Here is a 24,644-nt window from a genome sequence, read left to right as displayed (position 1 = left end):
TGGCACCCCACTCCAGCACTCTTGCCTGGAAAATCCCATGGATGGAGAAGCCTAGTAGGCTGCAGTCCATGGGGTCGCTAAGAGTCAGACATGACTGAGCGACTTCACTTTCACTTTTCACTTTCATGCATTGGAGAAGGAAATGGCAACCCACTCCAGTGTTCTTGCCTGGAGAATGCCAGGGACGGGGGAGCCTGGTGGGCTGCCGTCTATGGGGTCGCACAGAGTCAGACACAACTGAAGTGACTTAGCAGTAGCAGCAATATAGAATAAAAAGTTCAAACAAACAAACAAATAAAATATCCCCAGTCTCCAGATGAGGAAGCTGTGGCATTTAAGACACTTGGTCTTAAATGAGTGGTAGCAAATCACAGAGCAATAATGACCCTAGAGCCCAGGTCATTTCACACTAACTATACTATTAATACCTGGAGGATGTGCCAAGAATTTGGCGATCAAAGAGGGGGACTTTAAGCTATCCTTGTGAATGGTGCTACTGGACAACATTGTAGCTGAAAGCAATTTAAAATAAAGTCTTTTTGATTTTGGCATTATGATACATAAACACCCATGGTTAGGTGGATTTACCTAATGCAGAATATTATTCTCAGTATTATATGCTGAACTCAGTCTCAATTTTTTTTTAAAGCATCAAGGTTACAGTATAATTAGGAACCAGCTGCAGTTGTAATTACCACTCCCAATATAATTTGTTACATATTAGCAAGTGTCAAATGACTACTGCTCCTTAAATGAATAAAACTGACTGTACTGTTCTGAAGACTGGGATGTATGTTCTGATGGGGAACAAAGGAATATAAAAAGTATATGACATATTTATAAAGTGCTGAAAGGTTCTACTTAGGAGATCACAGGTTGCAGGAGCCCAGATAATGCCATAGAAAGTGAAAATGGCTTCTGGGAGAGAATAGCTAACTTAATAAATGCAGAGGAAGAAAAAGCAGCAAATCATAGGACAATAGAAAGTTGCTTTCACTAAATAATACCTTACCTGTTCAAATTTCTGCTGTATATCAGCATCATATAATTGAAGAATAGTCAAGAATCCAAGAAGAAGTTAAAAGAAAACCAACAGGAGCCCTCTGCACAGCTGGGATACTCGTGCCAAAGACTGTTCACAATTTCACTGGAGCAAGTCCTCCTCCACCTTCCCCCACGACTTCCAACATGACCCTGGGCGCGCACTCTGGTTCCAAACCCCTTGGACGCTCACACTTCTGCAAAGCTTTCTACGTCTGGGCCCAGCTCTAAGCTTTAGAAACATGAGTGCATTAACTGCCCCCCGCAATAACCCAGGAAGGAACAACAACCTTGGCCCGTTTATAGATGAGGCAACTGAGGTACACAGAGGTAGAGTGACTTGCCCAGAGCCACAATTTGAACAGAGTTCATGATTTCAATCATTACGTTATAAAGACTTTCAAAAGGAAGAGAGAACATGAGATTAAGAAAGCAGAGCACCTGGAGAGTAAACAAAATTAGGTCACATCAACCAACTGCCATCCCAGGCCTCCTTTAGATGACCATTCGAAAACAATTTTAAAAATTGTAAGATGATAGTGATGGTTTAGTCACTCAGTCGTGTCTGACTCTTTGTGACCCAGTGGACTGTAGCCCGCTAGGCTCCTCTGTCCATGGGATTTTCCAGGCAAGAATACTGGAGTGGGTTACTATTTCCTTCTCCAAGATGATAGTGGAAATGTGTAAAATGTGTACAGAATAGATATTTGATCATACGTGAAGAGGCACTGATTTTTTTTTTTTTAATGTAACAATGATATTTCAGTTGTGCTTTGGAAAAATCTGTTTTGGAGATATACCGTAATATTTACATGTATGATGTCGGGGGTTCGCTTTGAAAAAATCAGGAGGATGGAAAGACAAGAGAGGGTGTAGTATAAATTAACAACATCGTCCATAAATTGATAACTTCTGAAAGTGGCTGGAAAGGGACATAAGAGTTTGTCACGCTGTTCTAATTTCCTATGGAAACTTTCCATTATGAGACGTTTAAAAAAAGGGTATTTGTTTTTTTTAAGTTTTAAGTCAAATGTCAGTTCCTCCTGGAAGGTTTTCTAACCAGGTTTCCCACATAGAGTGCTATTTGCCCCTATTTTATGGACTTTGCAAATGAATGTTTAAATTTTGATTCTCTTGCTAACCAGCAATGTGACACTGTTTTTCTCATCTGTTACAGAGAGAGAATGAGAGAGAATCAGGATTGAATGAAAGCAGCATAACCTGGGACAGAATCTAGCAGTTCCCTGCTTCCCAGCTGCGTGCAACCTTTCTGTATTCACAGCGGCCCCACTGACCGAGGCATCGGTGGACAGCTGAGCCCTGATGCAAGGCTCTCTTGGCTTTTGGAACGAATCAGAGTCTGAGCCAGCAGAGAGTCTGGCCCGACCTGGCAGCAGGTTGCACTGGCTGATGATGTGGCACTAATGGGAGTTCATGACCTTGTGGGATGGAACAGCAACAAAAAGTACACTGGCTCCCTACCTTTCATCTGATATCAAACATGAGTGGTTTCTTGCATAATACCAGGAGGGAAAGCTGTGTTTAAACACAACAGATGACCCAGAATGCAGGAGCCATACAGGAAAAGATTAATGGCTCCTCTGTCCGTGGAATTCTCCAGGCAAGAATTCTGGAGTGGGTAGCTATTCCCTTCTCCAGGAGATCTTCCCGACCCAGGGACTGAACCTGGGTCTCTCGCATTGCAGGCAGATTATTTACCATCAGAGCCACCAGGGAAGCCCAAACATGTAACATACAAGGTTGAAAAAGTTGAAAGTGTGTATGAGCCAGTTAAATGTCAAACAATTGCAGAAATAAATATATAAATAATGTGTAATAGGACAAAAGGCCAAAGTTCTTAATTTAAAAGCGCTCTTGGACAAAGTCAATATGAGAAGGCAAATAGCCCAATGGAAGAGTGGTCAAAGGTCAAGACCGGCTCTTCTTAAACTGCAGGTGGACACCAGACACAGACTAACAGAAATCTCCAAGAACCGTCATAAGGAAACCAGGGGCTGAGCTACCTTTTACTTCTGGAGCTGAGATTCACAATGCAAAGAAAGTGGAATCCTGAAATGCAGAGGCAAATCACCCTGCGGTAACATAAGTGCGTGGGATCTCCTTGGTGGTCCAGTGGTTGGGATTCTGCCTCCAATGCAGGAGACGTGGGTTTGATCCCTGGTCCAGGAAGAGCCCACAAGCCATGGAACAAGTAAGCAGGTGAGCCACAACTACTGATGCCCACGTGCCCTAGAGTCCGCGCTCCACAACCAGAGAAGTCCCTGCAGCGAGAGGCCCACACGCTGCAACTAGAGAGAGCTCGCACGCAATAACAGAGACCCACAGCCAACCAAAAAAATAAAGGAGTGTGACGATTCACAAGGAATGGAAGTCCTTGCCAGGGGGCCCAGCAGAGTCAGATAAGAGAGCTGACAGGTCACCAGCCTTTCTGGTCAAACCTCTTGCAGGACCCAGTATGCTATTGGGAGCAGCTGGTCTGAAACAGCAGCAATGGACATACTGTTCAGACCTGCTGGAACTGTCTCCCTTTAATCCAGCCAGACCTTCTCAGTCACAAGGAAGCACATTTCCCCGGGAGCCTCCTTCCGAAGCAGCTACTTTGTAGTCATGGAGATTCATCCACTTTGAATGGCCAGATCCCTGCCGGGGTTTACTCTGCAGCTATGATTCCCCATTATGCATGCTCTTGGAGGTGACTCACACACAGCTCCTCAAGTATTCCAAGATAGTGCTTTTTGTTTGTTTGCTCAGTGAAGGATGGAGAGGCTTGAGAAAAATGGTTTATTAGGGAAAGAGAAAAGTTTCTGACAAACCACACACATGCAACAGAAGAGTCTCCTGCCCCCTTTCATTCTGCCATGGGTGGCACCCACAAATAGATGAACAATTCAACAAACGGTGTCTGAATGTTATGGAACATGTACTGTGAGGGCTCAGTTCTCAGCTTAAAATCTAGTGGAAAACATAAAGAATAAGAAACAAAACCAGGACCATTTTCCTTCAGAACATCGTTATCACTCTCTCCCCCAAGGGAATTTAAAAACAATTCAATATCTGTTATGTGCTGAACTGTGTTCCCCCCACCAAATTCATATGTTGAAGCCTTAACCCCAGGACGTCAGAATATACCTGTATTTGGAGACAGGATACTCATAGTAATTAAGGTAAACTGAGGTCATTAAAGTAGGCTTTAAGCCATTAAGACTGGTGTCCTTACAAGAAGCATAAATTAGGGCACAGACACAGAGGAAAGACCACGTCAAGACACGAGACAAAGGCCATCCATGAGCCAAGGAGGAAAGCCTCAGAAGAAACCAACCCTGCTACACCTTGATCTTGGACTCCTAGCCTTTAGGTTAGTGGGAAAAGAAACTTCTGCTGTTTAGGCCACTCCGTCTGAGGTACTTTGTTTTGGCAGCCCCAGCCAACTAATACAGTATCACTGAATATAAACTCCTTATTCAAATGGCTCCAACAGGACCATTCTTTTATTGGTTTTGGATCCAGTTTCAAACACTGCATTTGGTTGTCATGTCTGTTCGGGAGCCTCCTTTATTTGAGCCTTCTCATTCATAAGACTGGCATTTTTAAAGTCAGACCAGAGGTCTTACGAAATGTCCTACTTTCTGGATATGTATAATTGTTTCCTCATGATTAGATTCACACGCAACCCTTTGGCAGGAAACCTCTAAAGGTCACGTTGTGTATTTTCCATCACATCACACCAGTGGTGCTCCATGCTAGCGTTTCCCTCTTCCCGGTAATGTTAAACTGGATCACAGATGGAGGACAAGTCCTCTGCTATAATGGTATCTTTTCCCCTTTATAGTTGGTAAGTAATTTATAAGGAAATACTCTTCCCTGGTGGTTCAGACGGTAAAGAATCTGCCTATAATGCAGGAGACCCAGGTTCCATCCCTGGGTTGCAAAGATCGCCTGGAAAAGGGAATGACTACCGCTCCAGTATTCTTGCCTGGAGAATCCCATGGACCAAGGAGCCTGTCAGGCTATACAGTTCATGGGGTCAGACACAACTGAGTGACTAACTCTTTCACTCTGAGACACAGAGAATCCCAATAATCTTTTACTGAAGAGTTTAGCATCCACTGAGGACATCTGCCTGAATCAATTATTACCTGCAGGTTGCCAAATAAATTTTTTTTCTAGTTCTATCATAACTTCTACTTTATCAGTTGGCATTGTTCAGAAAAAAAGAACTTCACCTCCCCATCTGCATCTCCCTTTGACTCTTTTTGAGGCAGAATAATCATCATGGAATGATGGACTTTTTAAAAAAAAATTCAGTATGCTACAATCCATTTTCAACTGATTTGCTTTTGTAGTCGTAAAACATCCATAAAAATTAACATTTTAAGTGTACAATTCAGTGGCATTGAGTACATTCACAATATACAATCAACAGCACTATCCGTTTCATCATCCCAAACACAAACTCCATACCCCTTTGATTACTATCCAGTTGCTTTTAATAACCACCATTTATTTTAACTGTGAGACACACTCATTGTAATACACATGATGTATACATATATATATGTGTATACAAACACACAGGCACGTGTGTGTGTGTTTAGAAGATGAATAAACGCAACGCACAGAAAAGAACAATTGTGAATATTAAAACCTAGCCAACTAAAATAAACCATTATGCAAAATGCTGGTGGATCAGGAAGGCAGTATCCAAACCCACTCACCAAACATAACAGCAGAGGAAATAACCAGGAATTATGTGCCTCCTGGTGCGTGTATCCAATACCAAGGATCCAGTAACCTGAGAGAGACAGCCAGCAACCACCTAGGAAGTATTCCAGCCAAAAAATAAAAATAAATAAAACCTTAAACTCAATCAAGTGTCCACATCTAACTATCAATTGTCAGGAAACACTGGGGACAGAGGAACATGGGTGGGGGCGGGGGGGTGGTGCAGTCAGCAAACTCCAAATTGTGCGAAACTACAGGAAGGATGACCCAATTCACTCATCAAATAAACTGCAGGCAGGCACACCAAAAGATGGGGAGCCAAACCTATAGATTCACAAGAGTTAAAAGACGTATCGACCAAATGCCATGTGCAGACTGTCTGAATCTTCATTGGGACAAACCAACTGTGAAAACTAGGGCATGGGTTTTAACATCCTTACAGATACTCCAAGGAAAGAGAAAACACCATTAAGACCGGTTTTCCCTAAAACTGAAGGAAAGAACTAAAAAAATAAAATAAAAATCTGCCCACCAATGGAGAGGAACGACAGGAAACATTCCTGCTTCTGACTGAGCTCTAAATTAAACAAACAAACAGCCACCCCCCCTTTTTTTTTTCCTGCTACACTGTTGCCACAGCTTTATGGCAGGGAATCTGAACAGGGGTTGGACACGTCCCATTTATAATACAAACCGCTGTGAAGGGTATGAGAAGGGAACGGGCATGAGGTAACACTGGAAAAGTGAGACAACGGCCAAGACCGAGGAGGCGGAATCTGGCTAATGAGATTGCATTTTTATTCTCAGGATATCAGGCAGCCACACTGTGCAGCCAGGTAAACTCAAGACGGCCATGCAGTACATTCGATATGTGCCTTGACAGGCCAGGCTGCCTGTGTGCAAGTCACAGCTCTGCCGCTTGAAAGCTGTGTGACCTGGGGCAAGTCACTGAATCTCTCTGTGCTTCGAGACTTAACTGTTCTGCACAGACGAGTTGCCCCATCTGGGTAGTGGAGACAATACGGGCAGTCACATGCCACGGGACTGCTCTGGAGACTACGTGACTTCACACGCGAAGCGCCTGGAACAGTGTTGGGCTTCTGTCAGCTGCTGCTGCCACTGCTATCTGCACGACCCTTCTGAACCTTACCTTTCTCCCTCAAATGAGCTAATGACACCTTCCCTGCTGTCTTGTAGATGATGATAAAGATCAAATAATGAAGCTTGGGTCTTCACATTATCTGGTCATTTTAATCTCTGTAGACTGTGAGGTCCTGAAAACAAGTCCAACAGCTTACTCGTTTAGGGAAGCCCAGCAATCAGTATAGGAGGCGGCGTGTAGCTGGAATCAATAACACACTTGAATGCGTTTTTTAAAGACTGTCAAGGGCTGGACCCAGGAACACAGGACTGCTCTTAACATGGATACAAGAGGCAGTTTTAGAAACGTCCGTGACAATTTCAGGCACTCCAGAGTGGAGAGGAAAGTGAAGGGAAGACACCAAAGGCAAAACCAGCTTAGAGCTACGGCCGTGCTGGAGCTCAAAAGGAACGAGGACCTGAAGCCAAACACGCAGGAGACGAGACACACCTGCCCCAGGGACCCAGAAAGGTCTAACTGACCCATCTCTTTGCCCGTGTCCAGGTTCCCACCAGTGGTGTCTCTCCTGGCTGCCCACAAAGGTACTGAGTGAACTAAGCAGAAACTTTAACTAGCAGGAAAAGTTAAACTGCAGCTAAAGGTGAGGCGTGATCAAGAAAATGAATTCAACTCGAATAAACAGAGTCTGGAATATCTCTGAGACAGACAAGTTGAGATTTCCAACAAAAAGCCAAAAACGCAAGGCTGGTGCTTGAGAGAGCTGCCGTGGAGCCCCAGCGGTCAGAAGGCAGAGGATCTCAGGTGGAGGCCAGGGGGACACCAACATTTCAGAGTGGGGGAGTCAAGGGGAGCAGAAGGACAAAAAGAAGCTGGCCAAGGAGAAGGGACCAGCGTAAGCTAAGGGGCCAGCCAGGAGAGGGCACGTCACGAAAGCTGGCAGAAGGCATCCCAGGAGGGAAGGAGCAGGTCACGATCCTGTGAGGTCAGAGATAAAGGAGAGCATGCCAACAGTTTCAGAACAGAGATCACTGGTGACTCTTAGAAGAGAATGCCAAAAAATAGAAAGGGCATAAGTTTATTTTCAAGGACTTTAAGTACAAGTAGGCAGCAAAGAAATGGAGACGGTCATAACCCTTAAATAGGCTTCCCTGGTGGCTCGGATGGTCAAGAATCCAATGTAGAAGACCTGGTTTCAATCCCTGGGTTGGGAAGATCTTCTGGAGGAGGAAACGGCAACCCACTCCAGTACTCTTGCCTGGGAAATCCCATGGACAGAGGAGCCTGGCGAGCTACAGTCCATGGGGTCGAGAAGAGTCGGACACCACTGAGCGGCTTTCACTGACTGATTGACTGATAACCTTTAAATAGTAATTCAGAGACGTGTTCTAAAATAATACACTGGCACTGGTGGAATCCAAATTAGCCCAAAGAATCCAAAATTTTATACTGGATTTTATCACCATGGATTTAATTCTGCAAAAATTGAATTGATTTACAACCAAATCAAAAGACACCGTACCCTTAGTTTAGAAAGGCAGCTACATTTAATAACACAGTGACAAGAGGTCCAGACCAATATTCTTGGAACGTTAATGCACATACAGTACCCCTGGGAGCTATTTAAAATGCAGATCCTGAAGCCACAGAGTCTTTGTCCTGGGATGAGTGTACAGATGCTGCAATTCTAACAAGCTCCTGCGTAAAACCAATGCTTTTCATCCTTGGACCATAAACTTCCAATCGCCAGACTCCAGGAAGACCACTAAAGAGAATTTGGTCTCTTTAGGCAGACAGCCTGCCTAGCCATTACTAGACAGACTGCCTAGCAGTCTAGACAGACTAGACATTACTAGACAGACTGCCTAGCCATTACTAGATGACTACTTAGTAGATCACGAGCTTAAGAAAGCACACCATCTTCTGTTCAAGTAGGTCAAATGATATATGTGCGTGTGCTCAGTCACTCAGTCGTGTCTGACTCTTTCCGACCCCATGGACTGTAATCCACCAGGCTCTTCTGTCCATAGGATTTCCCAGGCAAGAATACTATAATGGGTTGCCATTTCCTTCTCCAGGGTATCTTCCCAACCCAAGGATTGAACCTGGGTCTTTTGCATTGGCAGGTGGATTCATTACCACTGAGCCACCTGGGAAGACCCAAGTAATATCTATCAATACATCCCCAGTTTTCGGTTCGGTGGAAATGTCCCACAGTCTCCAATAGATATCACTTGACAGTTCTACAGCGGTTCATAGTCCTCAAATGCTTTCCCACATTGTATTTCATTTGCTCCTCACAGGCCTTGTTTTCCACAGGGGGACACTGAGCACCAGAGAAGTCAGACTTTATGTTCTCACCATCCGTGGAAGCACTGGACTGGTAACATCGGTTTTCCTGCCTTCCAGTCCAAAGCTCTCTCACTCAACTACTGATTTTAAAAAGTTCTTGAAGCTTTTCCCAACTGAGACAGTGGTGCTGACTGAGCAGTTGGGGGTTCTCTGCATCTCAGACTACAACCGTGCCCAGGGTCAGACGGATACAAATCATGTCAAACTCAGAAAAACTACCAAATGTACACTTAGGTCTAAAAGCCCCATTCAAATCAGACTTATGACAAGGTTCAGGACATGCGTCCTCAAAATCTGGTACATTCAGTATCTCGAGCTGAAGGAGTTTAAGAAAACAGCAGAAAGGGGAAGGTCATCTGACCTTCTGCCCAACCCCACCTTCTTTCTTGAAACAGGTCATAAATTCTCCTGCAGAGAGTACCACCCCTGTACCAGGAGGAGGGAAGACAACCTTCTCATCAAAGATGGGCAAGTTAGGGCTCAGAAACTCACACACACAGACATTGTTAAACTCACCCTTACCTTCCCAGTTACTTCTTCCCCATTTACTACCCCTAGTGCAAACCCCTTTGTCTTGCCACCTCTTTACAAATTTATTTTTCACTGTCCAAAGGATTTTAAAGCTTTCTGCTCTGGTCACTTTCACTTCTTGTGCGGGTTCTCAGGTACACACAAAAATTCAACAAAATGTGTATGCTTTTCTTTTGTTCATCTGTCCTGGTCATTTTAATTTTCAGCTCCAGCCAGGAACCCTAAGAGAAGTGAGGGAAACTTTCTCTTCCCCTACACTTACTTAAACAATTTTCTTACAAATTGTACCATCTTATGCAAAAGATATTTTACCATAAAACAGTAAGTGGATCTTGAAATATCTGACTTTCATATCAAGTCAACAGTTTTCAGGGAAAACATGTGGAAACTCTGACTACATGTGGAAATCAAGACAAAGCTACTAGCCTAATAACAGTCATTAAATAGAGTGGTTTATTTAGGTTAAATTGCTAAGAATTTCAACACTGCCAACTTTGCTATGTTGTCAGCACCTAAAGTCAAAAGGAACCATCCAGGCCTATTTTCACTCATGCAACTACACGGCAAATTCCCAAAGGAAATGGTAAGCACGAGTACTCTATCTTTTAAATGTTTCCAACCAACAAACCAGACCACCACTCTACAAGCTAGTCACTGGGGATAATTCTGAGCTAGGAGACCAGAGCCGCCATTGATGGGGTCGACTTGACCCAACAAGAGGGTCTGGTAAAATGGGCATGGAAAACAAGGTTTGCTCAGTTGCTATCAAGTACTGTGCCAAGGGAATTACATCACTGTGACAAGGGCATGTCCTCTTTACTCCCAAGAAGCAAGAACACCAGCAGGCTCACACATGCCTCTGTTCCAAGACCCACCCAAAGGCATCCAAGAAAACATGGTGGGAAGCACAGGTGTTCATGAGGCGGCACATGCCAAGCAGGGGGAGTAGGAACGGACCATGCCCAGCAGACCTAAACCTCACGGACAGTGGGGAACACGGGAAGGAATGCTTCCCTGTAACTCAACAAAAGCAGAGGCTGCTCACAGGACAAAAGGTCAAAGAGGCGGGAGGAGTCAAGACTTCCTCCAGCAATCTTAGAAAAGAACTTGATATCCAAGAAGACCGGCTGGATCTTCTTACCCCGCACACCGGCTTTCAGCACTTCCCACCCCTCTCCTCACCCCCAGCTCTCTATATGCTAAACAACACTCGTAGAGCGCTGTGACCCAACACGGACAACACGTGGGCACCCAACGAGGTCAGCCAGGAAAAAGGCTGCAAGACCAGCGTTACAGTCCTCTTTGCAACATTTCCCCCACAAGCACCTACACTGATAAAGAAAGCCACCGAGACCTCACCGGGGACAAAAGGAGCTTGGCATCAATTTGGTGATAAAACCTATATTCTAGGATAATTACAAACTATATACACTTGATGCCTAAGCACGAAGGCAAAATGGGGCGGGACTGGAAAGAGCTTGTCAATAAAGGACGTGTAGGGATCCCTGCATATCCTTCCTCTGAAATGACACTCTAGGGATTAGGGATTTACATTGCTCTCACTGCATTCCTTCCTTATTCCAAGGAACCACCAGAGGATCAACTGAAGCAAAGCAGGAAAAACAGCCTAGAGCTGTGGCTGGCAACCTCAGAAGCATATTTGATTCACTTGGAGAGCATTCAAAAAACCTTGGGGTTCAGGCCACACCTAAGTCCAACTGAATCAGAACTTCTAGGTGAGACCCAGGCATCAGCACTCTTATCCCCATACAGAGGACTACAATGTACTGGAACCCCTGGTCTACAACAGTGCAAAGGAGTTTCAATTAGAGAATCAATTACAGCCCGTCCTAGGACTCCATTTCTTCATCTGGTAAAAGGGAACAGGATTAATGAAGGGAGGAGTAAGGAACACTGTGTTACATAAACTGAAGGCCAATCCAGCACCATCAATTTAAAAATCCCTAAATCCAAACATCAAACATCGATGGAAGCACAGAAACTTACCAACATCATGGCAGCATAAAAACAACTCACACATTCTTTCCTTCCTGCCCAGTACAAAAACTGGTCTGTTTTATCGTAACAGTATCATACCACCTAGCAGTTTTTACCATGAGGGAAAGAAAAGCTTCAACCTGAAGAATATCCTTAATAAACTCAATCACATTTTATCCTCAATAACCAATCTCGGAAGAAGGTATTACTATCAATGAGAAGCATGAAAAACACGGAGGTCATATATATAGCCCAAGTCCTAATTAGTGAACAATGGATTAAAATTTCTACCTGGTATATGAAGAGGTGACAGCTGTGCAATTCCATGAACATGCAAAACACCACTAACCCTACATTTTGAATGGGTGACTTGAATGGCATATGACCGATGCCTCAACAAAGCTGGTTTTTTAAAAAGGCATGTGACAATTTCTGACCTATGCACTCTTGTCCAAAAGCCACTTAAAAATCAGCACATGTGTGTGCATGCATGCTAACTCACTTCAGTTGTGTCCAACTCTTTGCAACTGGACTGCAGCCTGTCAGGCTCCTCTGTCCATGGGATTCTCCAGGCAAGAATACTGGACTGGGTCGCCATGCCCTCCTCCAGGGGATCTTCCCAACACAGGGATCGAACCCCCATCTTTTTTGTCTCCTGCATTGGCAGGCGGGTTCTTTACCACTAGCGCCAACTGGGAAACCCGCCAAGAATATACTGAGTGCCAATGCATTCTATAGATACAAACCACTGGATTGGGAAGGTACGTATGTCCATAATCGTTAGTATGTGAATTCTCACATGCAAAGAGAACTCTTTTTAAGGCCTAGGAAGGTGAGGCAGAGACTCTGAGCACAGAATGCCAGGTTTTAAATCCAAGCTGCAAGGCTTATTCTCTCTACAACCATGAGGAAACTATGTAACCTCTCTGCAACTCAGTTTTCCCACCTGTAAAATGAGGACAAAGCAGACCACAGCTGCTACTTGGTATTATGAAGGATAATGGAATTATTATTTGTAAAGTGCTTGGAAAGTGCCTGGCACACAGTAAGCACTGTGGAAGTGGTTCTCAAAAATAAAAGTCTGGTTTACAGTTACAAGACCAAAATAAAAGTCTGAAGAAAAAAGAGGCATCTAATTTCCCCTCCCAAGTCATCTCCCCTGCCCATAAACGCCACTCTCCAGTATGCTAAGCTACCAGGCAGACAATCTGGTGGACAGGTTAAGAGCACAGACTCTGGAGCCAGGCTGGCTGATTTGAACCCCAGCTCCTTTTTAATTCTCAGGTCTTAGGCCACTTACGTCACCCCTTGGTGTCCAGAGTGTTCATCTATAAACCAGAAATGATACTTTATAACTCATAAGAATGTTAAAGATCTTAAACAATTTTATTAATGCTTATATAATAGGTCTTGTGCTTAGTTGCTCAGTCGAGTCTGACTCATTGCAACCCCACGGACTGTAGCCTACCAGGTTCCTCTGTCCATGGGGATTCTCCAGGCAAGAATACTGGAGTGGGTTGCCATGCCCTCCTCCAGGGGATCTTCCCAACCCAAGGATTGAACCCAGGTCTCCTGCACTGTAGGCAGATTCTTTACCAGCTGAGCCACAAGGGAAGCCCAAGTTGGCAGCCTATCTCTTCTCCAGGGGATCCTCCCAACCCAGGAATTGAACAGGGATCTCCTGCATTGCAGGCAGATTCTCTACCAGCTGAGCTACCAGGGAAGCTCATTAATGCTTATTAATAACAGTCTTGTTAATGCTTATCATTAAGTCTTATTAAGTCATTTAATAATGTTTTTCTTTATTACCTCACTTAATACTGAATCTTGGGCTTCTCTTGTGGTTAAGAATCCAGCCTGCCAATGCAGGAGACACAGATTCCATCCCTGGTCCAGGAATCCTACATATCTCATGGCAACTAAGCCCTCGCACCACAGCTAAACCCCACATGCCCTAGCGCCCATGCCCTGCAACAAGAGAAGCCAGTGCAGTGAGAAGCCCGTGCACCTCAAAGAAGAGTAGCCCCTGTTCACGGCAACTAGAGAAAGCCCAAGTGCAGCACCAAAGACCCAGTACAGACAAAAATAAATTAATTAATGAATTTTAAAAAAAACTGAATCTCACATCTAGTCAACGTTGTCAGCTACTCTCCTATTTAATTTATTACCTGTTATCCCCTAAATGCAGCAGGTACTCTCACTTCTCTGTCTTTCAGTTGCTATTTCCTGTGCCTGATGTGATCTCCCCTCTTCCTCCAACCACTCCTTCTGAACCACTACTACCTTGGAGAAGTCCCCCCCACCCCCACCCCTCGGGAGAGAAACAGGCTCCTTCTCTGATGCTCCTATTAGCTCTTGTTATGGCACTATTACTCTGATGCTGGGAGGGATTGGGGGCAAGAGAAGAAGGGGACGACAGAGGATGAGATGGCTGGATGGCATCATTGACTCGATGGACGTGAGTCTCAGTGAACTCCGGAGTTGGTGATGGACAGGGAGGCCTGGCGTGCTGCGATTCATGGGGTCACAAAGAGTCGGACACAACTGAGCAACTGATCTGATCTGATCTGATGGCACTATTCTTACTTGGGCCAATAATCCAAAAAATTAAGAATAAGTAAGTGGTCAAGAGATCAACAAGTTGCTAGATGTGGCTAAATTTCATCCAGAAAATATCAAATTTGCTTAAATATTCAAATGATTCACCACAGTGAGTGCTGGAATTCACCTGCAAGTATTGAGTTTCAGATTCTGGGCCCAATTTCTTAGATATTCCATTGAGATGAGATTCTCTCCCTAGACAGGCTCCTCAAGTTTTAAGAGGGGATGTCAATCCTATCCCTAGATAAGATTACTAAGTCTACAGACTTGTGTTCAATATGGAATATCTGTGCTCCACGAAAAAGCAAAGAGCATGGTCTTTAACTCAGGCTGCACAGCACTGCCTAATAGTGAACAAAATCAAGAAGCGTCCAAAGGTAATAAATAAGGGGCACTCCTGGACTAAGGTGGACCAGCACAGCTCATCTTTTAAGACTACAATTAGGCCTCCCTCGTGGCTCAGGCGGTAAAGAATCTGCCTGCAATGCAGGAGACCCGGGTTCAATGCCTGGGTTGGGAAGATCCCCTGGAGAAGGGAATGGCAACCCACTCCAGTATTCTTGCCTGGAGAATTCCATGGACAGAGGAGCATGGCGGGCTACAGTCCATGGGGTTGCAGGGTCAGAAACGACTGAGCAACTAACACACACACACAAAGACTACATTTACTGCACTGCCCTTGCGCTAGAATGAGAGACACTATAAGAAATGGCCTTCTGGAATCCACAAACGTGTGTTTGTGGTTATGAGGCAGTTTTGAATGCAGTTTGCACACTGCTTATAAAAAGAAATGGGGAGAAACTGCCCTCAGAGAGCAGAAAAAGGGGACCTCTCTCCCAAGTAACTGACCTTACTGATCGCTTCCTCTTTGCTTTGGCTGCTAGAAGGTTCAGTCACCTCTAGCAAGCACCCACATCCTTATTGTCTATTAACCTTAGTCCTTGTTTCATCTTTGCCTTCTCTCTGTTTTTCTCATCTACTCTGACTTGATTTTGACATGTCTTGCTGGTTTATAAATATATGTATATATGATGTCAGCCATAAGAAATCCTTAAAAGAGGCAAGTTTAGATGAATAAATAAATAAAAACACAAGTTTGCAAAGAGTAAAAATGAAATGATTCATTTTCCCTGACTCTCACTACTTGGCTAAAATTCAACTGCCCTTATTGATATGATGTGACAGTTTAATAAAAATACAACCCAAAAGTTAAGCCTGTTTCCACGTCATATATTTTATTTCATACGAGTTAACCAGTATTATACTCCATCTACATGCCTACTCCTCCATTTAAGTTCCTCACTCTATCTCCAAACTAAGTAAAATTCATCTACAGAAGTAAAAATGACAGTAAAGTATGGGTATCTACTCCCACCTACTCTCCTGAAAGAAGTCACCTGGAGGGAACATAATTGTTCCCTTGTACTCTGATTGCATGTAAATTTAATGCAAAGAAAAGGTCAGAAGTTGTTAGGTTGGAAAGGGCTAAATGTAGGCTCCAAAAATGAATCCCAGTGATTCTCAGAGAGTCTACCTAAAACAGCTGTATATGTACATGGGTCTGCTCATGTATACTCAGAGTGCTCTTCTTAGGATGGAACCTGGAGTAATTACAGAAAAGAAAGGGCCACTTAGGCCACATAATCTAGGAACACCGAAAAGCCTGCAGATTTGGGGAGGCCTGGAGAAACTTAAGTCATAGAACAGCATTTAAATATATTTGTCTGCTTACAATTTCCATTGCAAATGTGATTAGTTTGCACGAATAAATAGGAATATGATGTGTTGGCCATGTTTTCCTCTTGAGGGTTATCACAGAGTTTTGATTAAGGACAAATGTCTGAAATGTTGGGTATATTTAAGTTCACGACACTTAAAATGAGCTAGGAAGTTGTACAGGCTTGATTAAAGGGCTGCCTTCGTGAACTTAAAATTAAAAGCAATAAATTCCAATGAGTCAAGTGATTGGGACTAAATATGGTATTCTGCCAAAAAAGTTGAAATGGAGTCCAAAGAGACTGAAATGGTGCCCAGGTTTCAAGAAACGGTGAAAGAGGAAAGGTCAAGCTGTCCGAGTTGCCTTTCCTCTGGGTTAGTGAACGAGTACCATTATGCAGAACTCCTTTTAAGTAGAACTTCACAGGAGTTACAGGCTCCCAGGACAATCTGTTTTGTCATTTCTATAAAGAAGCCTCTCAAACGCTCAGAGGCCGGTGTGTTAAGTGTTGTCAGATGCTCAGAGCAGAGAGAAGGATGAGAAGAGGCGGCGTGGGGAGCGGAGGTATTCTGGAGTTTTTATGCACAAGCGCGCTGGCCAACTCCAGCAGTCTCCAAAACGGAAGTCAAGGTGACTTCCCCAGCCGCGGGAGGGCGGAGCCTTTGAAACCTAATAGGATCATGCTTCGGCGCCGGCTGTGCCCCCGGGAAGCTTCAGGTCGGGTCAACAACAACCGGGGTCACGAGCAGGAGCGCACTGGGGTGGCCGAGGGGACCTGCTGACCCGGAGCCCTCTCCCACCCCGGGACGCCATCGCGCCCGCTCTTCTGCTCTTCTTCACCGGCCTTGGCTCAGCCCGCCGCGCGCCCGCTAGGCACCGACTCCCAGGCCCGGTCAAGTGGGAGGGTCCAGCCGGCAAAGTTTCAGCGGCAACGTCGGGCCCTGGGCCCCGCAATCGCCGCTTGTGCTGGCCGGGAGGGACGGCGACCTCCCTCCTCCCGCTGCTGCAAGGTGGAACAGCCGCCGTGCGCCCCTTTCTGTTTCCTTTCCCTGTTGCACCAACCGAGCACGTGAACGCCAGGGCCCCTCGCGGCCCCCGGCCGACGCTTACCTTGGCGGCCGCCATGCTTCGCCCTGGGTGCGGGCAGCTGCGGGCTGCAGGACGCTCTCACTGGCTCGCCGGCGCTGCGGACCTGGGCAGCTCACTTCCCGTCCCGACGGCGGCGAGGGCGGCGATACAGCCCGGCAGCGTGCGCGCCCGGCCTGCTTCCCCACGCCCTCCTGCCGGCGCGGGTCATGCGGGCGCTGCCAGCCCATTGGCTGGGCCTGGCCGGGGCTGCCGGGTCGCGCGTGATCCGGACGGCCTCTGCCCTGCTGCGGGGCGGGCCCGGGTCTGGGGGCGGCGGACTGGCCCCGCGCACGTGACCCCGGCTGCGCTGTCCAGCATGGCGACCTCTGCAGCGGGGGGCCGGCAGGCGGTGGCGGGGTTCACGACCGTCTTTTGCGAGCAGGTGGCCTCGCGAGGGAAGCTGTTGGCTTCCGCTGCTCTCAGGGGCTGCTCCAGGGCCTCCAGACCCACAGGCAGGACACACAGCTGGGGAAGTTGAGAACTGACATTAGGTCCCAGGTTTATCCAGGTGTTCCCTGTTGGTTCCCTTTCAGAGGGGCTCCCCTCTGGGGTGGGGGCTGGGGGGGATGTGGTTTAAGAGATCCCGAAGCATTGACTAGTCGATGGAAATAGGAAAGTAATGTCTCTGGCAGACCTAGTTTTAGGTCAAATCTAGCTCAGTCGAAGTACCAAACAGCTGTGTGTGTAAGTGCAGAACTCACATGTGCTGGGGCCACTTTATTTGCACCCTACATAGTAGGATGGCAGAGATCAAAGAACCCCCCCCCCCCAAATAGGCCCTACTGAAAGAAACAGGTTAAATTTTAATGTAAAAATAGAATGTGTAACCCCCAGAGGTCTTTCTCTTTATAAGAATTTCATTCAGTTACCTCTGCTACCAAAATTTATAATTAAGGCAATGGTGATCAGTGAAAAGGGCTTTAAATGTTTTGTAGATTATGGATATAACCTAGCAACAAAAGTGGTTTTTACCAGTCATTTTCATTAATTAACACTGATTGAGTGTCTGCTGCTTGCCAGGCACTGTGTTAGGTGCTAGGAACACCAAAATGACTTGAGAAATGGTTCCAGCCCTTAAAGAGCTTAAGGGCTAGCGGGAAAGCTGGCACATAAACACTTAACGTCCATATAACCTGTCAAGGCAGCAACCCAAGGACTATGGGATCACTGAAGACTGGGGAAACCTCTTAGAGGAGATGATGCCTAGACTGAATGCACTAAAGTAGCTGTGAATTAGCCCAGTGAAGTGGAGGGAGAAGGTTTTCCAGCCAGAGAAAATAAGGAGGAGAGGACACCCAGAAATTACTGAGGAAACAGAACAAGTTATGAAAGTGATGGGTCATGGAAGGTAAGGAGCTGTGGAACTGCTGGAAGAAGAGTCTGGACAGGCAGGTTGGGACCATTCATGGAGGGTGCTGGGTGCCATGGTGAAGGGTGTGCGCCTTAACTGAAGGCCTTTAAGAGAGGTGGCATGGCCAGGATTGCAATGTCGATGGATCCTGCTTGAGGTTCGGAGGACGGGGTAAGGCCACACTGTTGGGATACTCAGATAAGACGGACTGAGGACTTGAAACCAGAGATGGGATAGGGCTAGAGGAAGGAATAGGAGGTAAAATTAGTCAGTGTGGTGAGAGAGAAAGGAAGTCATCCTGTCTTGCACATTGGGCCCTGGTGTAGATGTTGGAAAGACGCCAGAGATAACCGGTAATAAATACATGAGTAATACAGGAGTGTTTTGAAGTGTGTGCCTCTTGTCTGTAAGGACAGTGTATGTGAAATACACTGAATTATACTGTAAAAGACAAACATTTCAAAAGGGAGTGATTGATTAAGAGATTCTAGAGAGGTTTAACAAAGACTGGAACAACTCGAATGTGTTCAATTGGCAACAGAGAAAGACCAGGCAAGGAGTTAAAGAATAGAGACAAAAGCAAAACCAGGAGAAATGATAGTGAAACGGATAGCAGGGGACGAGTCTACAGCTCATGCACAGTGGTGGTCCTGGCTGCTGTAAAGAGTTTTTAAAATGTACAGAGAAAATACAACCTCATGGAACCAAGATCACATCATATACTGTATACTATTTTAAAAGGCATCACTGAAGCTCTCTGTTTATAATACAGTGAACTTTAAACAAATTTAAATGTGGTATTTTTCTGGAAATCTCGGAAAATTCAGAAAATCATAGTAATGACAAAGTCACTCATATTTCTTGTATCAGAGTTAGCTACTGTTAACATATTACTGTTATATTCTTCGAAACAATGTGTTCATGTAAAGAGTCATTTTTTTTAATTTAAATACAAGGACTCATACTCTATGTAATTTTTTTTTTTTATGTCCGCTTTAACAAAGCAAAGACATACTGGGTGTTTACAGTAACAAGTTTATTCTCTCCCCATTATGGAGGTCAGAATTCCAGAATGAGTCCTAAGGGGCTAAACCAAGGTGGAAGGGTTGGGTTCCCTCCAGAAGGTTGAAGGGAATATCTGTTTCTTTGCCTTTTCCAGGGGCCCATGGCCCCTCCTCCATCTTCAAAGCCAGCTCACAAACATCTCTCTGAACTCCACTTCCCTCACATTTCCTCTTCTGTCGTGATCTCCCTCTGCCTCTTGTTCATAAGGACACGGTGCTGTGCTGTGCTCACCAGCCTCCTGACTCTTTGCGACCCCATGGACTGTAGCCCGCCAGGCTCCTCTATCCATGGGAGTCTCCAGGCAAGAATAGTGGAGTGGGTTGCCATGACCTCCTCCAGGGGATCTTCCCAACCCAGGGATCAAACCCAGGTCTCCCACATTGCAGACAGATTCTTTACTGTCTGAGCCACCAGGAAAGCCATAAGGACACTGACGATGGCATTTGGGATCCACCCGGATAAGCCAGGATAATCTACCTCCATATCTTTAACACAATGGCATCTGCAAAAAGAATCTCTGTCATATAAGGTAATATTCATAGGCTCCAGAGGTTAGGATGCAGACATCTGGGGGAACCGTTCGTCTGCCTACCAAACCTACCACACTCTGGATGCAAATATAACCACATATGAATAAAAATGTATTTCCACTTACAGCTGGAGTCAGACTCAGTCCATTAAGCTTTCTCCCTTCTAGAATTCCTCTAGAAAATGAGAGACTTTTGAAAAATTAAACTGTCACAAGCCCTGAAATATTGAAGGAGGCTTCCTGTCTTCCACATGACCTGTCAACAATGGGAAGCATGATCTGAGAGGATGAAGTGTAAGTTGACCGGTCACCAGCTGCTTTGTCTTGTCCTGACAGCCGCCCTCCCCATAAGTGATTCAGGCCATTCTTGTCCCTATCCCCAGACCACCCTCTCCCCGACCACTTAAAAGTAGCTGGTGCTGAATTTTGACTGAAGGGGCCCTGTTATGGGTTGTGTCTCCCTCCAGTCCTAATCACCCTGACCTCAGAAAATGACTTATTTTGAAACTGAAGATGTAATTAGTAAAGATGAGGTCATACTGGAGCATGGTGGGCCCTTAACCCACCGTGACTGGTGTCCCTATAAGAAGACACAGAAACACACCAGGAGGAGCCACGTGACGTAAAGGCAATGATGAGAGGCAGCTGCAAGCCAGGGGACAGCAAGGGGCAACAGCCACCACCAGAAGCTAAGAGGCTAGAAGAGATGCTAACCAGAGTCTCAAGAGGGCCCATGGCCCTGCCAACACCTTAATTTGGGATTTCTAGCCTCCAGAACCAAGAAAGAATACAATTCTGTTGTTTGAAGCCCCCCGAGTTTGTGGAACTTTATCATGGGAGCCCAAGGAAACAGATACAGAGCCCAAAGCCACCTACGTGTTGGACCAGATGCCAACATGGCCTGTTGGGAAAGCGGCCAACCCAAACCACGGTGAAACTCGAGGGCTGACAACATGAGCTCAAGCCCTGGGGTTCAGAAGAGTGAGTGGTGTGTCCTGTTCTGAGCTTTCACCTTCCTCAGAGTGGCGGTGCTTTGCACATGCACCTTGAGCTTGCCCTTTAAACCATCTGGTTTTCCCCAGCTCCACTAAAACAAACAAGCAAACAAAAGGCACCACTCTCCCTATGAGCATGTTCCTAGATTAGACTGCAGGAAAGGGTATCCTGCGAGAATGCTTGCAAAGCGCCTCATCTACCAATAAGTTGGGGCATATAACTGAGAATTATAATCATGATCTTTTGTGTGGATGGCGTGTTACAAAGGTAATGCTAGGGATGGTAAAAAGCATATGTGACAGAGTGAAAGGAGCACCATGAAATAAGTAAATGAAGAGCTCCCAATGAACCGCTCTCAGCGGTTGCAGCTGAGCCTCGCCAGCTCAAGGACACAGAGAATCCCTCTGTTGCAGTCATCTGTCTTTGGGATCCTGCCAAGTGTCAAATCAAGCATGATAAGCCTTTCCTGAGCATGGGCAGAAGGTAGGTCGGGAATGAACATGATCTAGCTTCTTAGTAGATCCAAAGGAGAAAAGCTGTGTCAACATTTTTAGAGTTAGAGGGAAGGTAGGGGAGGGAGGAAGAGAGTAAGGATGAGGAGACAGGACACCTTGAGTAAGTGTGCTTGCAAACAAATCCCCAAGTTTTGAGATCCTAGGCTCTGAAAGCAAGGCCTTGAACAACTAGGTTCTGAAAGAAGAGCAAGTATACAAGCCCGGGAACACCTGCCCCCACCTCAGCAGAACACAGGGGGACCTCGGTTTCACCAAATATAAAGTTGTAAGCATTGAATTTACCTCAGAATGGAATAAGGAGCCATACTAGCAACTACCAGGGGTCTGCTGGGGAAAAGGAATAACAGGTATTAACTTTACAAGATAATTCATCATTGTGTCCTGGTCAGATAGCCAAATACCCCGATTTAGTGATAAATAATTAGATTCACAAGTACTCAAGGTACACAGAACTTTGTGAGAGGCAAAGAAAGCCTCTAAAATCTGATGCAGCCACTACAAATTTGGGGATGAATACACATGTCCAATTTCAAGTCAAGTCTCGAGTCTCGAAGGTTTATTGGTTAAGTATCTTGAATTGAGATTGGGGTGACAGATGGCACATAGTACCCTCAAAAGCTCTCAGCTCGAAGAGTAATATGACTGCTCCATGTCCCAAGAGCACAATGAACTCTTCAGTAAGATTGAGCACATGGCTATCACTGACCAGCATCCATGGGGTAATATACACCATTCATACCTCCCTGGGTACTGACCATTGCTGCCCCTGCCAACACAGTCTTATAATCTAGTATTAAACAGTTTCCCTGCCCTACATTATAAGGACTTGACCCTGGCACAGAAACAAAAGTGAAAAAGACACAGTCCTGGGACTTTAGAGAGCTCACAGATCTGTCATTCAAGTCTTTGTTGAATGTCACCATATCAGAAATGTCTCCCACCTCCACTCACCTGCTGTTAGCATTTCATCTATCTATCCCTTATCACCTGGCCATACATTTATGAGTTTACTGTCTGCCTCCCCATCTTGGAATGAAAACAGGGATTGCATCTCTATTAGTTCATACCCAGGGTATTATAACACTGTTTGCATGATACAAGGCACTCACATATTTGTTTAATGCATGCATTGGAAATAGAAACTCATATGCCTAGGGCACCAAGACCAATAAAAATTGAAGAAGGGTATCCCACAGAAGCAATGAGTAGGAGTTTAAATTAAGGCATTTTGATGATTTGGTTTCATCCACAATTGTAGGGCATACTCTGAATTTCCTATGTGAAGATATTAGACCAGAGCATTTGTACTTCCCAATACTTTACTCCAGCCACCATTTCACAAGAATAATGTCCCCAATTCCTTTACAACAGTGACAAGAAGGCAAGTAATTAAACAGTAGGAATATTTTGGAGATCCAACTATATGAGTACAGACAGTTCTAATGGAATGAGTACAGCAGATATTCAAACCATACTGAAGCAAGTCTCATGCCTTATACTTTATTGTGTTATACAGACCAGGCTTGAAATTTTGGTGTATTGACATCAAGTAGGACCCTGTGTTAGGGGAAACATCCTGGCTGAAACCACCCGCACTAGCCAGGCCCCATGGTAACCATTTGCATGAATTATTTTATAACAGGAGGTCCTGGTAAGGAACCTGGAACTAACAAGCCACCACCACCAGAAGAGTTCAGAAAGGGTTAAAAGGAGATGCCACGTGTCCTACCACCTCCCAGAATCCTCCTTATTGGCATCCATCTTGGCTGAGCAACGCGTGTGCCTACAGAAAGGACCCTGAGACAGAGTGACTGGCCAAAGACAACCTGGAAACTAATCCCATTACCATAAAGACTGCAAGCCACATGGCAGATTAGTCTTGCTAGGGTTCCCTTACCCTCCTGCTGTCCACATGGTGGCCCCTTCCCAATAAAGTCTCTTGTTTTGTCAGCACATGGGGGTCCTCAGACAATTCACTTCTGAGTATTAGACAAGAACCCCCTTTCGGGCCGTGGAAAGGGTACCCCCTTGCTGCAACACCTGTGAGGCCCTCCTGGGCACAAAGCGTTTCTGTGTCCCCCATTTCTCATTTATAAGAAATAGGCTTCATTCAGCCTCCTCAACCTTCCCTGAGTTCCAAAGGACAGATTCAAACAGTTGCTAATCAGAGAAGGGAGGGAATGAAGAAAGAACGGAGGAACAGCCAGCGAACAATAGTACAGGCTTGGAGCAGAATCCTGGTTCCTCCTGAAAGAATATACATAATAATATCTTTGAGTTCTTCTGCAGAAACTAAAGTCCCCACCCAGATGTTGCTGTTGTTGTTCAGTCCTAAGGCATGTCTGGCTCTTTGGGACCCCGTGTCCTGCTGCACACCAGGCTTCCCTGTCCCTCACCATCTCCCAGAGTTTGCTCAAACTCATGTCCATGGAGTTGGTGATGCCATCCAACCATATCATCCTCTGTCATCCCCTTCTCCTCCTGCTTTCCATCTTCCCAAGCATCAGGGTCTTTTCCAATGAGTAAATAAACAAAACTCAATAAAAAAAATTTTTAAGCCCACAACAACATAAATTTATTATCTTGCAATTCTACAGTTCAGAAGTGTAAAATGGGTAAAATCAAGGAACCAGCAGGGCTGGGTTGCTTTCTGGAGGCTCAGAGAATCCATTTCCTTACTGTTACAGCTTCTAGAAGTCAGGTTCATGACCCTTCTTCTCCATCTTCAAAGCCAGCAACAGCAAGCCCAGCTCTTCCCTATCACACCACTCTGATCTCCTCTTCTTTGCTCTTTTACATTTAAGGACCCTTATGATCACGCTGGGCCTCTCAGGTGGGGATAGTGGTAAAGAACCTGCCTGCCAATGCAGGAGACGTAAGGGATGTGGGTTCTATCCCTGGGTTGGGCAGATCCCTTGGAGGAGGGCATGGCAACCTACTCCAGGGTTCTTGCATGGATAAGCCCATGGACAGAGGAG

The 24,644-nt window shown here is 45.5% G+C and overlaps 1 protein-coding gene across 2 annotated transcripts in view; it reads right to left on the bottom strand.

The window, feature by feature from the left end:
- SLC25A13 (solute carrier family 25 member 13) overlaps positions 1-17,469 on the bottom strand; it is a 231,183-nt gene extending 213,714 nt beyond the window's left edge. The window contains exon 1 of one of the 2 annotated variants that reach the window (XM_027540106.1): positions 17,193-17,469. In XM_027540106.1, the coding sequence (XP_027395907.1) occupies positions 17,193-17,207 (15 nt within the window). In that variant the 5' untranslated portion in view covers positions 17,208-17,469. The remainder of the gene's footprint in view (positions 1-17,192) is intronic. The other variant, XM_027540105.1, reaches the window with a different exon arrangement.
- Positions 17,470-24,644: the final 7,175 nt, after the last annotated feature.

The sequence above is a fragment of the Bos indicus x Bos taurus genome, chromosome 4, assembly GCF_003369695.1.
Source record: "Bos indicus x Bos taurus breed Angus x Brahman F1 hybrid chromosome 4, Bos_hybrid_MaternalHap_v2.0, whole genome shotgun sequence".
In the NCBI taxonomy this organism is placed as follows: domain Eukaryota; kingdom Metazoa; phylum Chordata; class Mammalia; order Artiodactyla; family Bovidae; genus Bos; species Bos indicus x Bos taurus.
This window is presented reverse-complemented; position numbering and strand designations above follow the sequence as displayed.